General features: G+C 36.4%; 1 protein-coding gene across 1 annotated transcript in view; it reads left to right on the forward strand.

Annotated features, from left to right (window-relative positions):
• BAG2 (BAG cochaperone 2) overlaps positions 1-15,739 on the forward strand; it is a 37,766-nt gene that overhangs the window by 17,063 nt on the left and 4,964 nt on the right. Inside the window, exon 2 of the mRNA XM_044675924.1 lies at positions 13,273-13,382. Coding sequence (XP_044531859.1) covers positions 13,273-13,382 — 110 coding nt within the window. The remainder of the gene's footprint in view (positions 1-13,272; positions 13,383-15,739) is intronic.

Genomic DNA, 15,739 nt, shown 5'->3' on the forward strand with positions numbered 1-15,739 from the left:
GGGCTGGTTGGGAGAGCTCACATCTTTTGTCCTCCAAGAGGTCCTTCAGGAATCCAGTAGGTAACAGCAACTAATCCAAAAGGGAGAGGGAGTGAGGCTCTTGGCACAACTGTGTCAAACACAAAACAGTGTTTGACCTAAAACTCAACCTCTTTCCAGCCAGTGAAATCTTGATGGTTGATGATCTACAGACAGGATATTGAGAGAGTAGAATAGATAGCACCATCCAGGTGCAAGTCCAGGGACCAACTGCTAATACAGCCAGTCACTCATCCAGTGTTCTGGAACCTTTACTCTCTGTCTGTCTGCCTGTCACCTTCATTTTCCTAAATTCCCTACAACACCCTACAACACTTTTCATCACTTCTTATAGCAAAATAGCATTCCATCACAAGCATATACCACAACTGGTTCAGCCATTCCCTAATCAATAGATATCTCCTTAGTTTCTAATTCTTTGCCACCACAAAAAGACCCCCCCCCATACACACAAATGCATCCCTCTCTATATGCATATACATGCCCTTTTCCTTTTTTTAAAAATCTCTTTGGGATACAGACCTAGTTGTGGTATTGCTGGATCAAAGGGTATGCATAGTTTTATAGCCCTTTGGGCTAGAGTAGTAGTATTCTCCAGAATGGCTGAATCAATTTATAATACCAATAGTGCATTAGTGTATCAATTTTTTTTCACATTTCTAGCACTTATCATTTTCCTTTTCTGTCATATTAGCCAATCTGATAGGTGTGAGTTGGTACCTCAAGCTCTCTAGGCTTTCATGAAAACAATTTCCTTCAACTTCTTCTACAACTGTTTGGCTTTCCTTCTCAGATTCTTTTGCCAGATCTTTGATCAGATCATACCTACTAAAGTTGGATATCCTCCAGGCCTCTATTGGGGGCCCTCTTCTCTTCTTCCTCTATACTTTTTCACTTGGTAAACTCATCAGCTCCTATGGAATCAATGATTATTTCTTTATTCTCAAATCTACTTAGCTAGCCCTAACCTCTCTCCAAATCTTTTTTTTAAACCCTTACCTTTTGTCTTAGTTTAAAATTTTTAAGATAGAAAAGCAGCAAGAGCTAGACGATTGGAGTTAAGTGGTTTGCCAAACATCACACAGCTAGGAAGTATCTGACGTTACATTTGAACCTGGGTCCTCCTGACTTCAGGCCTGGTGCTCTATCCACTGTGACTTAACTGCCTCTTCTCCTGACCTTCTGACTAGCAGCTCCAACTGCCTTTTACACATTTTTTTTTTATAAACCCTTACCTTCCATCTTTGAGTCAATACTGTGTATTGGCTCCAAGGCAGAAGAGTGGTAAGGGTAGGCAATGGGGGTCAAATGACTTGCCCAAGGTCACACAGCTGGGAAGTGTCTGAGGCCAGATTTGAATCTAGGACCTCCCGTCTCTAGGCCTGGCTCTCAATCTACTGAGCTACCCAGCTGGCCCCCCTTTTATGCATTTTGAACTAAATATCCTTTAGACATTTTATACTCAACATAACTAAAACTGAATTCATTCTCTTTCCCAAAATCTTTCCCTTGGATTTCCCAATTTCCTTGTTACTGTCAAGGGTCCCCCATCCTCCCAGTCACTCAGGCTTATAACCTAGGTGTTATCCTTCCCTCTTCAGTCTCTCTCAAGTTGTCAAGTTCTAGCAATTCACCTTCATAATAACCTTTTGTTCATGTCCTTCTTTCCTCTCCCTGGAGCAACAGACCCAAATCACCTCACATCTGGACTACTGGAATAATTTGCTTGTTGGTCTCCTTGGCTCTAGTTTCTCTTCACTAATATTTCTTCTCTACTCAGCTATCAAATTAATATTTCTAAAGTACTTGTCTAACTATGTTATGCCCCTATTAAATAAACTCCAAAGGCTCCTGACCACCTCAAGGATAAAAAATAAAATCCTCTATTTGATTGTCAAATTCCTTCATAGTCTAATTCCCTCCTCCTAGATTTCCAGTCTTTTAAAAATTTTTATTTTATTTTCAGGTCTGCATTCTCTTTCCCTTCTCTACTTGTTTTAAACATGTATAGCCAAGCCATATCAACACTCATTGATTATCTGACTGATATAGACATACAGAACCAACAAAGCAGGGGATTACCACAAAGTAATCAGATCTGTTATAACTTGGTTAATAACAAATTTCCGTTACAGTCAAAGGCCACATTTTTTATGTCTCTGTAATATTTGCTAAGGAAATAGAAAAGATGAAAGAAAGAAGATCCTTGATTGACTGATTGATTGATTTATCTGGAAGGAGGACTGGCAAATCCTTCTGCTCTCTAGCAGGAGGGGAGCTTCAGAAATGTAAATTCCCAAGTCCATGGTAAGGCTTATCAGAAGCACCAGCAATACCACATTAAATTAGTCAATTCAGTAAAGACTCCACTAATTCTTTTTTCTATTGAAGGTTTCAGCCCTTATTAACCCTGTGAGTTTCTGAGATGGCCTTTGCCAGGACATCTTGGTTGCTCCTGGACCTTGCCCTTTGCCATGGAGCCTCCAAGTGGGCACGGCATGCGTCCCACCATTGTTCAGTGTTTATGTTCTCATCAGAATCAGGCTAGGGGTAAGGGAGGACTTCCTGCTTGACTCAAGTGTGACCCTTGAATAACAGACCTACCAGAGTGACATAATTGACATAGCAAATACTTTGCTGGCGCAGTCAGACCAGAAGGCTATAAAAGCAAAACTAGAGGATTTCCTTTGCTAGTACAGGGGCCTTTATAGTGGGGTCCTGCAAACAGAGAAGCTCAGCGTGTCTGTCGTATTTGACATGGCATAGTCAGTGTATAGGGACAGCAACATGGCGCAGTGAAGAGAACACTGGACCTGGAGTCAAGAAATCCTGGCCTCAGATACCTGCTAGCTGTGTGATCTTGGGCAAGTCACTTACTCTCTGCCTTAATCTGTTGGAAAAAGAAATGGCAAACGACTCTGATATCTTTGCCAAGAAAACCCCATAGACATTATGGTCTGTGGAGTCATGAAGAGTCAGACAGGAATGAATAACAACAACAGTAATTAATGCACAAATATATTTTATATACACAGAATTAAAGTAGAAGTTAAAAAAAAGACTTTTAAAGACATGCCTATCTCTTATTTACTCTGCTGTCTAATAATACCTTGTATATGTATATATAGTACTTATGCTTCTCAAAGCACTGTCATGTATGTTATCTCTCTTGATCCTCACAGCAATGCTTTGAGCTTGGTTGGACAGATTTCATTATCTCCATTTAATGGACGAGGAGACTGAGGCACAGTGCAGCAGAGTGCCTCACCCATAGTTACCCTGCCCATTAGTAATAACACTGACTCTAAAACCGTGACTCAGATTCCCTGAGCAGAAATGAATGTTGTTGAGGTCAAACACGTAAATCATCAAAGAGATTTTGAATCTGTAGACTCTTTTTTTAGTTCTTACCCTCTTTCTTAGAATCAGTACTGTATATTGGTTCTGAGGCAGAAGAGCAGTAAGGGCTGGGCAATGGGGGTTAAGTGATTAGCTGGGTATCATACAGCTAGGAAGTGTTTGAGGCATACTCGAACCCAGATCCTTCCAACTAAACCTGGGGCTCTATCCACTGTGCAACCTAGTTGTCCCTTTCATTTTAATGCTTTTTAAAGCATTTAAAGCTCTATAGTAATATTTGCTGTAGGTGACCTAATGGATAGAGCTCAGGGCCAGAAGTCAGGAAGACCTGAGTTCAAATTCAGCTTCAGACGCTCACTGGCTATGTTGACCCTTACTTAATCTCTGACTCAATTTCTTTATCTATAAAATGAGGATAAAAATAGCACCTACCTCCCATGGTTGTTATAAGGATCAAATGAGATAATAATTATAAAGCATGTAGCACAGTGCTTGACACATAGTAGATTGCATAGTTATATTTATATTTATTGTTAGCTATATTTTGGTCATTGTTATAGTAGTTTAGCTATTGATTAAGCCACTGTTTCCCTTCCTATTTTATATAGACTATAAAATGCCACACAGGATCAAGATCCCCATGAGTAGTATTGTTTTCCAGGCAACTGGCCCTGACTCCACCATCATTGTCCAGGGGAGCAACCCCAGGGGAGCCGTGCCTGGGTAACTGGATCTGCAAGTGATTCAGCCTTCCCCTCCCCTCTAGCCACTCTTTCTGAAGTCTCAGAAAACAAAGATTCCAATCACCCAAATCCTTGGTATCGTCATATAGTTCTGTGGCAAACATGGCTATAGTTTTACTAATTGAAAGAACAATTTATTTGCATACCAGCCTTATATTCTCTCTTCATTTCAGCCAAATTGGATTTCTTGCCTTCCAGAACACTGCACCTTCCATGTGCATAATGACATTTAGCCTTTCTAGCCACCCTGCTGAAAAACTCTCCTACGTGCACTGCCTCCCTCTATTAGAATGTGAGCTGTTGAGAGCAGGGATTGTCTTGATTTTCTATTTTTATCCCCAGCACTTAGCATAAGACCTTGCATACGGTTTTTAATAAATTCTTTTTCATTCATTTATTCATTCTCTCACTCACAGAACTATTCAGGCACCAGTTAGTAAGTGTGGGGAAAAGGATTTATCTACAGACATCAGTTGCACATAACAACAACCTGTCTCTGAAGGACATCTGCCTGAGAAGGACGATTGCCAAAGGCAATCTATCTCCGTTTATGATTTGTGGATGGGTCTGTAACACGCAGAGGGCACTAGATGGCCTCCGAGATCAGAATCCAACAACCTGTTACCAAGGCTACATGACTTTATGCAGCCCTAGGAAGTTTTATCATTGAAATCTTTGGGGACTTGGGGATGGAAATTAAAATGAGAACGAGATGGGGGAGAAAAATGAAATTTGCCTGACATTTATTAAGTCAGGTAAATGGGGCAAAGTAGGATGGAGAGAGCACCTGTTAAGAGACCAGACTGTAGCCATGGCAATAGAGCTGTAGTACTACTGAACTAGTAAGCATCTGTTCCCTGGAATGCTTCTTTTCTTTCACTTTTGTATTCGCCTTTTTGATGTTTGGACGAGACTAACAGCACTGAGGAAACGATGTTCACACATAAAGATGAAAGGAAAGAGGCACCGTAATTTCACTGAATTATAGAGGCTCCTCTGCCCAGGTTCAGAACAGATTTGGATATTTGCCAGAATTCTCATGGTTATGAAGTTGGGTGTGGCGTTTTCTGTGAAGGATAAGGAAAGAAGAGCTTCCAGAACTGGGAAACTGGCTCTCTCTAAATTCCCACTATAGTGTACTGCTATTCTACCTGCCTTCACATGGCTTTAGAATCAGAAATCTTGAGCTTGAATCCCAGCTCTTCCCCTTTACTGAATGTCCCCGGACAAGTCACTTCAGCTTTGTGGGCTTATAATTTCTTCTCCTGTAAAATGACATGGGCTGGGGTGGACTAAATGACCCATTCCAACTCTAAAATCCCATAATTTTATATTTCTACAATACTTTCTTCCTCCCTCCCTCTCTCCTCTGAATAAGTCATTATTTATAGAGCAGAATGCTAATATCCTTTCTATTTTGTGAAAGTATATATACATGTTTGTATTTATACATGTAGACCATGAGCTGGATCAACAGAATTGATCAAAACAGAATGATTTGACTTTGGAATACTTCAAAGCTCTTTTTAAGAGCCTTAAGCTTCTCCTTGAAATAATGGCCCCTATTTTAATACCAATTCTTTTAGTGATATTGTATGACTTTGAGTCATGGAACACTATGACCTGTAAAGAACTAAGGTTGAGAATTCTGCACTGGGGCCATGAAGAAGCTCATGACATGCATGAGTAGGCAGCAACACATAAATTGCAGGATTTATGAAGAAGTGATGCAATAGATGCCATCAAAGTATAATTGAGTATTCTTTGCTGAAAGAAACCCTCTGAAAGATACAGCAAAGAAGATCCATGAAAATACTTTTGGACAGCATTGCTTTTTTTTAGTGAAATACTTTTCATCAGCTTGTGAGAGAAACGGTTGTTACAGGGTAAAAGCTGTTCTTAAAAGAGTAGAGGGAGTGCTAGTGTTAGCTGCCAGGATTTCAGGCACATAAAAGGAGCTCCAACCCTGAGACATTTTCACAGATAAAGACACCCTGGCATCTTGATGAAATATAGCCTAGTACACAAACAGAAGTAGTAAGTCTCTCATACAACTTTCTTACAAAAATGGCAAAAGCTGAAATGAGAAATTGTATGAATGAGACAATACAGTCCTATGAGACTGTCAGTATCAGTCTGCCTAAAGTTAATTTTCATCTCTAAAAAAGAGACTACAGGATTGTTTGCATTTCATTAAAATGGTGTCTTTAGCTAATGTATTAAGAGGACAGGGACATTTGACTTGGGGGCTTTGTGAAGAAAGATGGATTTTTTTTCCTCCCCTTACCATAATAAAGGGCACAAGAAAAAAATATGTATTTGAGAAAACAGATTGGAAAAAGGCCATGATCTTGATTTTATAAATGAAACATGGAATGACTAGTTAAAATAAAGTTTTTATCTTTTCAAAAAACTACATAATTGAGGGGGAAGCTGGGTAGCTCAGTGGACTGAGAGCCAGGCCTAGAGATGGGAGGTCTTGGGTTCAAATGTGGCCTCAGACACTTCCCAGCTGTGTGACCCTGGGCAAGTCACTTGATCCTCATTGCCTACGCTTACCACTCTTCTGCCTTAGAACCAATACACAGTATTGACTCCAAGATGGAAGGTAAGGGTTTAAAAAAACAACAAAAAAACCTACATAATTGAAAAAGGTCATATGGTAGGAGTGATAACCTACATGACACCATTGATCCCCTCATGATGTCAAGAGAACAGGAAAAAGGCCCCTACTTAGTGAGAACTGTAAACCCTCTGTTAGTGAATTTGTGCAACAGCATGGACAAGATCTGATGAGCAGGAATGGGATGGGTTGCACTTTGCCTCCTTGAAGGGAAAACCCATAGCAATGAACTACAGAATCATTGGGATCCTGTAATATACAAGTATTTGTTTGTGTGTCTATGCCAATACAGGTAGATACATACATGTATCTATACAAAAATAAATGCTAATTTCTGTGAAAAATTGGGAATATAAAATCTCACTAAAAATATTCTGGCTGAGAGTTTTGATATATTGCTTACTAATTTTCTGAAATTAAAATGTAATACATAATACTAAAATAAAATCAATAATATAAAACTATCCTGAAGATGATTTAATCTTTCTTTGAATATTCAGAATTCTCATCACTTGCAAGCAATCTTCAGATTACATAAGGGAGTTAGCAAATTGGCTATCTGTAGAAGCTTAATTTACAAGTAATTTTTCCTTAGAAAAATGACATGACAACAGAAAATTTTAAAAAGTATATTTGAATAAAATAGAATCCACATTCAAATCTGTGATAATATTGGTACATAATATATATAAATAAGCATACATTTTATTTGTTTCTGGCTTAAGCAAACTATTAAGACAAAATGTTTTTGATCAGGCTTAAATTCACAAGACTTCAAAGTTTGAACATAATTCACTTATTGTCAGCATCAAATAATTAGAAATGGCATAATATTCACCAGAAAATACCTAAGAATTAAAGGAATATTCAGATACATTGATTTGAATGTCTAAAATAAGAAATAAGGAAAATGAGGAATATTATCAGAATGTCAAAACTTTATACTCTCACTGAAAGACTATTAGAATTTGAGAAATTGATAGTTGATGGGCCTGAGAACCTTAAAGTATCTCATTTATGCCCATTTTTAAGACAGCAACAGTAGAAAATTTCCATACAAATATCTTACCAAATGGAAAATATTGTGGTTGCCTTCAATCACAATGACAGTAACAGCTAGCATTTATATAGCCCGTTAGGATTTGCAGAGCTCTTTATATACTCTCATTTGATCCTCAACTTTGTACTTTGAATTCACTGAAGCATGGGAAGACTGACTTCTATGAACCTTATATCTATGCCCCAACATGTATTCTTTGATCCAGTGACACTGGCCTCCTGGCTGTTCTAGGAACAAGACATAACATCCCTCAGCTCTAGGCATTTTCTCTGACTGTCTCTCATGCTCAGAATGCTCTCCCTCCTCAGCTCCACCTATTGATTTTCTTGCCTTCCTTTAAATCTCAAATAAAATCCCATTTTTTTTACTAGAAGTCTTCTCTAATTTGCTTTTTATTCTATAAATAATTTACTTCCTATTTATTTGTTGGCATCTTGTCTCCCCATTAGATTGAAAGCTCCTTAAGCAAAGGGACTATCTTTTGCCTCTTTGTATCCCCAGCATTCTGCACAGTGCCTAGCACATAGTAAGCAATGAATAAATGTTCATTGATTGCTTGATTACAGAACCAGTAAAATGATATATTCAATGAATGCAAAGAACAAAAAGAAAAAGCCCCCCCAAACTGAACATTGTGTCATAATAATCAAGCTTATTCCTAGAAAAGAGAAAACACACTTTCTCCCTTGCTTGGCAGGAGATGGGGTGATGAGTGTGGAACATTACATATAATATGATATTTGGTATATTTGATAATTTTCACTGAACTGCTTTACCTCTGTTATTTTCTTATAAGGAATGGCTCTCTTGGTGAGGCTGGGAACAGGAGGTATATATTTGGAAATTAAGGTGACATAAATAAATGATATCACTAGAAATTTTAAAATAAAAGGGAATTAATTACTTTGCTTCTAGTAGCTGCAAATTTTTCCATAGCAAAAAAATAAAAAATTGTTGGTGGGCAGAACAGGAATCAGAGGAAGGCAGCTGCTGCCAAAGCGAGTTTGACAAGATATGAGAGGTTAAGATGGACGATCTGCCATTGCAAATAAAAGCTTTACATCTTAAATATATGTTTTTCCTTATTTAGAGTGTTGATTCTTTCCTAAATTTAATGAAAAGAAAACTAATTACCCAAGGTCAGATTCAATAAACACATCAAAAGGTAGCATAAACAAAGTGACTATGGCATAAAATAAAATGAGCTAGAGATGCAATTAATAACTTTTGGAATCTTTAAGATGTGTCAAATAACCCATACTTTATGTTTTGTTTTTATAATTGTGTTAGAATTTAAGTAAAAAGCTTAGAAAGTTGAAATACCTGGGTTCAAATCCTATCCCAGACCCTGGGCAATTCGCTTAATCTCTCTGTCTCAGTTTCCTTATCTGTACAATTGACTGAATCTATGATCTTATGTTTCCTTTGGGAGGAACATCTTTAATCATTCCTTTCTGTTATTATTTATACCTTGAAAAAATCCTTTTCTACATATTTACTTTTAGTTTCTGTAATGACAAGAGATGTACCACATACTGTCTGTTCATTCTTGAACACTGTTTTTTCTGACTAATGGCTCCAGAGGTTTGTACTGACAAATTACGTCACTGTTTTTAGGACAAGGAATGTTTTGTTCGGTCTTCATTGTATTCTGTTTGAACATGAACTCAAAAGGCATGCTGAAAAATTAATCATTTCCTTCAGCACCTCCTCATTTACTCATCAGGTGTGTGTTTCCTGTGTCAGTACTAAGGAATTTGATTCAGAAGTTTTTGTTTGTAGCATGAATTTTTCATGGAGAACCACAACATTTCTCATATGCTTTGGACCTAAATTTTTATCTCTCAATTAATATAAGAATAATAATATATTATGCATTATGTTATATACATTTTATTTTTAAAAACAAGTTTTTGTTGAAATATTTTTATATCACTTATTTCCCAACATATCCCTTCCTCATCTTCCCTTTTTTTCCCCCATTCAGCCATCCCTTAAAACAAAGAATTAAAAAGAGATGTGTGTGTGTGTGGTGGGGGAGAGGAACTATTTACCAAAGATAATCAATATATCAAAAAAGTTCAAGTTTGTATGTAGTATTTCATTACACATAGTGCCTCCCCTCTACAAAGAAGTCAGGAAAGGAATATTCTCATATCTATTCTTTGGGGCCAAGCTTTCTTTTTTAACTTTGTAACTTTTTTTAAAATTTTGATTCTTCTTTCCATTTCCACTTTCATAATCACAAAACAATGTGTATATGGTTTTCCTAATTCTGCTCATTTTACTTATTTCATGCCTTTCCATATTTCTCTGTATCCATCATATTCATTGTTACACAGAAATCTTCCATTTCTTATGTGCCACCACTTTTTTCGTCGATCCTAACATTAATGGGCATCTACCTCTGTTTCTGGTTCTTTGCTACTAAAAATGCATTGTTGTAAAGCAATATTTTGGTGTATAGATTTAGCTCTAAATATAGCAACAGAACCTCTGACTCAAAGAATAAGCACGTTTTTAGTAACTTTCTTTACAAAATTTCAAATTTCTTTCCAGAAGAATTAAACTTGATAACTCTAACAACAGTGCATTAGTGTGCCTGTCTTTTCAGAACCCCACTTTAATACCTTTTTATTTTACCTTCTGTCTTAGAAAAAGTTCTAAGACAGAAGGGCAAGGGCTAGGCAAATAAGGTTAAGAGACTTGCCCAGGTCACACAATTAGGAAGTGTTTAAGATTTAGATTTGAATTCAGGTCCTCCAGACTCCAGTCCTGGCATTCTGTCGCCACCTACCTGCCCTTAACAATGACTTTCCATCTTTTGTGATCTTGTCCAATCTGTGGTTTGAGAGATGAAACCTCAGAGTTGTTCTGTGTTGCTCTTATTGTTAGTGATTCAGAGCATTTTAGTTTTTAATAGTTTGCCATTTCCTTTGAGAACTGTTTGTTTGTATCCTTTGAACATATATATTAGGGGGTACTTTTGTTCTTATTACTCCAGTTAGTTGCCAATGTATCTTCTCTTAGTATCTGATCAGATTTTAATTTTCAACCAATTGCTTCCCTTCAAATCCCAGCTCCATTCATTTTTGTCTAGGCAAAAGCTTTTAAAGTAGCATAAAATTAGGCAGCTAAGGTGGTGCAGGAGATAGTGATGAACTTGAAGTCAGACAGACCTAAGTTCAAATAACACTAGTTATAGTTATAGATAGTTTCTAGTTGTGTGACCTTCGGCAAGTTTGTCTCAGTTTCCTCAACTCTTAAATAAAAATAATAAAAGCATCGTCCTCACAGGGTTGTTTTGAAGATCAAATGAGTTATTTGGGAAAAGTACTTCGCACAGTGCCTAGCACATAGTAGACATTATGGAAACACAAGCTATTATATTAATAATGTAATAATAATATGGTAATAATTATTATTCATTTTCTTTTATAATCAATGCTATTCCTTGTTGCTTAAAACTTACCATCTAGATATAGCTATCACATATGTTAATTTTTCTTATCTGTCAAAAATAAATGATTTAAAAATGAAATATTTTGTTTATTACTCCTCTCCCCTTCTCACTCCTAGGAAACCATCATTTTGAAACAAACATTTTGTTTAAGAGAAAAAAATCAGCAAAACCAATAAATCTATCATTATATAGAATGTTTCACACCCCAGGACCTCCCCACACCTCCACCTTTGTGGAAGAATTGACAAGAAGGTAGAGGAGATTCACTGGCATGGAACAACCCATTATCTCTTAATGGGGCTAAACTTGCTCTTGATAATTTTCAACACTCATTTTCATTCGTCTTGTGGCAGTTCTTTCCATCTATGTTGTTTTAGGCATTGTGTTTATTATATTGTTGGTTCTGCTTACTCCACTTTGTATCAGTTTATATGTCTCATCCTCCTCTGTATTCCTCAAGTTTGTCCAATCTTAACAGAACAGTAATATTTTATTTATGTATCACAATATATTTAGCCATTCCTCAGTCACTGGGCAAACTGCTTTGTTTCCAGTTCTTTACTATCACCAAAAAATGTTGCTATGAATATTTTGGTGCATGCAGAGGCTTCCCCTCTCTTTTTTTGAGCCATTACTTCCTTTGGTCATGTGGCAGTGACATCTTTGGGTCAAAGGGTATGGATATTTTTAGCCACTTACTTTGCAGAATTCCAAATTGCTTTCTATAATGTCACATATTTTAAAGGTGTGTCTACTGCTATGTGGGAGCAATATGGTGCAGGGAGAATGCATGATTAACTGGGGGATGGAGAACTTGAATTTAAATACTGCCTGCCTGTGACCTTAGGCTGATTCCTTAATCTGGGTCTTAGTTTCTACCTCCCAAAAGTGAGGATGTTGGATTAAAGGACCTCTACAGCCCTTTCTAGCTTCAAACTTGGGGACCTAAACTGGTTAAGTCAGAAAACCTTAGGAGCTGCTATCATCTTATCACATGAGAGCAAGGAGGAAGGAGTAGTGAATAGTGTTGGTCTTGGAATATAATATGAAAATATGCATTTTGAATCCCACCTCAGACATAGCTGCATGATCATCTCTTTACCACAGAAACTCAATTTATCTCATATCCAAAGTGGGAATAATACTTCCACTACTTACCTCAGGGAATTGTGAGAAATGCATTTGGAAAACCTTAAATTGTTATAAAATATGAATACCTAAGGCTATTATAGTGTTTTCCTGCCTGTCTAGGTTACAGAGGACTCTTTTTTAAAAATTGGCTTATTGATCATGAAGAGGACTAGATTAAAATTACTTTTGAAGCTCTCTTGGAATGAGACTATATAAACAATTTGTAGATGACGTGTTATCCTATAGCAGAGAGGTCAGAAGATGACTGCAGAATGAGAGTGCATTAAAAGAAAGATCTAAGGAACCAGGCCAAGAGAGTCCACGAAGAACTGGACTGAAGTTGATTGGATATTCATTTTAGATGATGAGAAAGAGCTGAAAGTTATTCACACAATTCCTGCTTCCAGAACAGTTCCTGGTTGGTGAGAGCAGCTCTAGGGAGGTTCTAGTTTTGTCCAGTTATAACAGACGGGTGCTCCAACAAATGTTAAAGTGATTTGGAAATAAAACACTCAAAGTTACAGATTTTTCCTTGCTCACACTTATAATTCCATAATCTAGAGCTGGTCTCCCTGCTGACTTTCAGTTGTGAGTCTGCCAAGGAGGCACTAGGTTATTTGTGTACCTGACAAGGGAGAAGAGGACCTCCTTTTTACTTTTTACACTGTTCATACTTGTTCTGCTATACATAGGACTTTCCAACAGAGAAACAATAAATGACAGGAAGAAATTAATAGCCTTCCTCATTATCTTCAATTCTGAGTTTGATTTAATGATTCAAACATGAATAATAAAAAGCCACAGGAGTATTTTTCATGTGGTAACAGTTTTTTTCCCCCTCCAATTTACATAGGGTTGAAGCTTTGAGAGATGCAGCATCTGCTGTAGAACAAGAAAAAGAAATTCTCCTAGAGATGATCCATTCTATACAAAACAGCCAAGAAATGAGACAAATCAGTGATGGTAAGAATTCTTTCCCAAAGCTACACCATCAATATTTATGAAACATTTATGAAACTTTTATGTGTGCCTGAATATTAAAACATACTTTTATCTTTCTCGTGGAGTTCCAACTTAACTAAGAAAAAATCCAAATATGGCTTTTCACTCTAAAGTTTTTCTACACATTGATTTGCTATAGAAACCCAAGCCAATACAACAGTTAAAACCAATGAAAGAATTTTTAGCTTTGGAAAAGGACCACACCAGAAATACACAGCATGACCTTTGGTGGGAGCATATTAGGTTTCATATTTTAAGTTTTTTTAAAAATATTTTATACACTTAAAAATATTTTAAGTATTAGCATATTGGACCAATGGGAAGTCTAAAGAAGATATGGAGTATAATTGGTATTCACTTGATTAAATTAAGGCCTCACTTATGTGCCTGTTAGTCTTTAATCAAAGTCAAACTACAAGACCTTGAACTGGAATCAAGTGAGAAAGGCCTGAAGATGTCCCCCTATTCCCCTCCAAAAAACAACAAAACCATACATAAAATCTGGCATTAAATTCCTGCCCACACTAAATGGGAGCACTTTCCTCTAAGACTGGCCCTTATATCTTTGCTAATTTAAAATGAAACTTTAACATGAAATGGGAGTGTGTTCATCTGTATCATTTGACTATACTTATTATAAAGGAGGATGTCTATTATGCCCCAAAAGAGCATAAATAAAAAATTCCACAAAACAAGAAATTCAGAAAGGAGACACAAACAGATCAATTTTGTTACTACCATGTCAAATTCTATATGCGCTTTTTTGAAACCCTTACTTTCTATCTTAGAATCAATACTGTGTATTAGTTCCAAGGCAGCAGAGTGGTAAAGACTAGGCAATGGAGGTTAAGTGATTTGCCCAGGGTCACACAATTAGAAAATGTTTGAGGCCAGATTTGAACCCAGGACCTCCCATCTCCAGGCACGACTCTTTATCCACTGAGCCACCTAATTGCCCCTGTATGTACTTTTAAACCACAAACTATACATAAGAGAAATTTAATTTCACGTACAATCTTTTTTTTTTGTTCCTTGCTTTGTTTGTTAATGATTGTGAAGCTCATAATAAAAAATAAAATTTAGAGATTAGAAGCTCAGAAATAATATACAAATAAGTAAATATCAAAAGGAAAGGAAGGAGAAAAAAACAAAGAAAATTAGATCAATTATGAGGTGGGAAAAAAGGATAATAAATGTAATAATGTGTCCTTAGTGTAAAAATATGATGTGATTCTTTGGTTTAACTTGTTTTTCAACTAGAACTGAGGAACCTGAATCAATCCCTCTTACTGCCAAAGGTAAATACACATTTGTGAGCTAACAAATAAGGGTTAGATATACAAATCAAGTTAATTGAAACACACAGATTGAATATACAACTTTGGTCTCAAGTGCATTTTGAGCTGATTAACTTATTACTCCAGAAAAACAGTTAATAAGAAAACACAGAAATAAAGTTGTGAAATAAGATACAGACAGACCATATTTCCTCATGAATAACTACATTATTTCCTTACCATTGGTCTTGCTACTTGCCTAGTCTAGATTCTATTCACCAGATTTAACTAAATTTCTTGTTTCTTTCTTTCATCTTCTATCTGGAATTAATAGGATGATTTCTCAGACAGTTAGAAGAGGTCTCCTCTTCACCCATGTGCTATAACTTTTTCCAGCAGACTCTGAACCTTTAAGTTATATAGAATGGTTCTTTCTATCTTCTACAAGTATTTAGATCCCTTTGGTTAGCTTTCTTCTATTTCTCTCTCCCATTTATCAAGTTATTTTTTAATTTAATTTTTTTGTTATTTTGAACTTGAAAATATCAACAACCATGAACATTTTCATATCTAAAGGAAAAGAAAAATATTACATATGAAAATATTATTCTCCACTACATACAAATTATTTTTAAAAATCATATAATGAATTCAATACCTTAGTTTCATAGCTGTCTAGTTTATCTATTTCCCTCCAAATCTCTTTCTGTTCTGTATTTTAAAAAATTCTTCATTGGTACTTTCTTTCCTTTTCCTCTTTTTCTTGACATTTTTACAAGTAGCCTCTTTTTCCTCTGCCCTACCTCCCCAATTAAAAAAAAAAACCTCCCTTGTAACAACTAATCATAGAGAAAAATAAATTTATACAACAGCCATTTCCAATAAGCATATTTCATGTGACATCTTGAGTCCTCCTGTCACATGAGGTTGGAATGTTTCAGCACCAGGCCTCTGGTATCATGTCTGGTCATTGCACTAGTCAGAATTCTCAAGTCTTTAAAAGTTGCTGTTCTTTACAATATTGTAGTCATTGTGTAAGTT

This window comes from Gracilinanus agilis, chromosome 4 (genome assembly GCF_016433145.1).
Source record: "Gracilinanus agilis isolate LMUSP501 chromosome 4, AgileGrace, whole genome shotgun sequence".
Taxonomy (NCBI): domain Eukaryota; kingdom Metazoa; phylum Chordata; class Mammalia; order Didelphimorphia; family Didelphidae; genus Gracilinanus; species Gracilinanus agilis.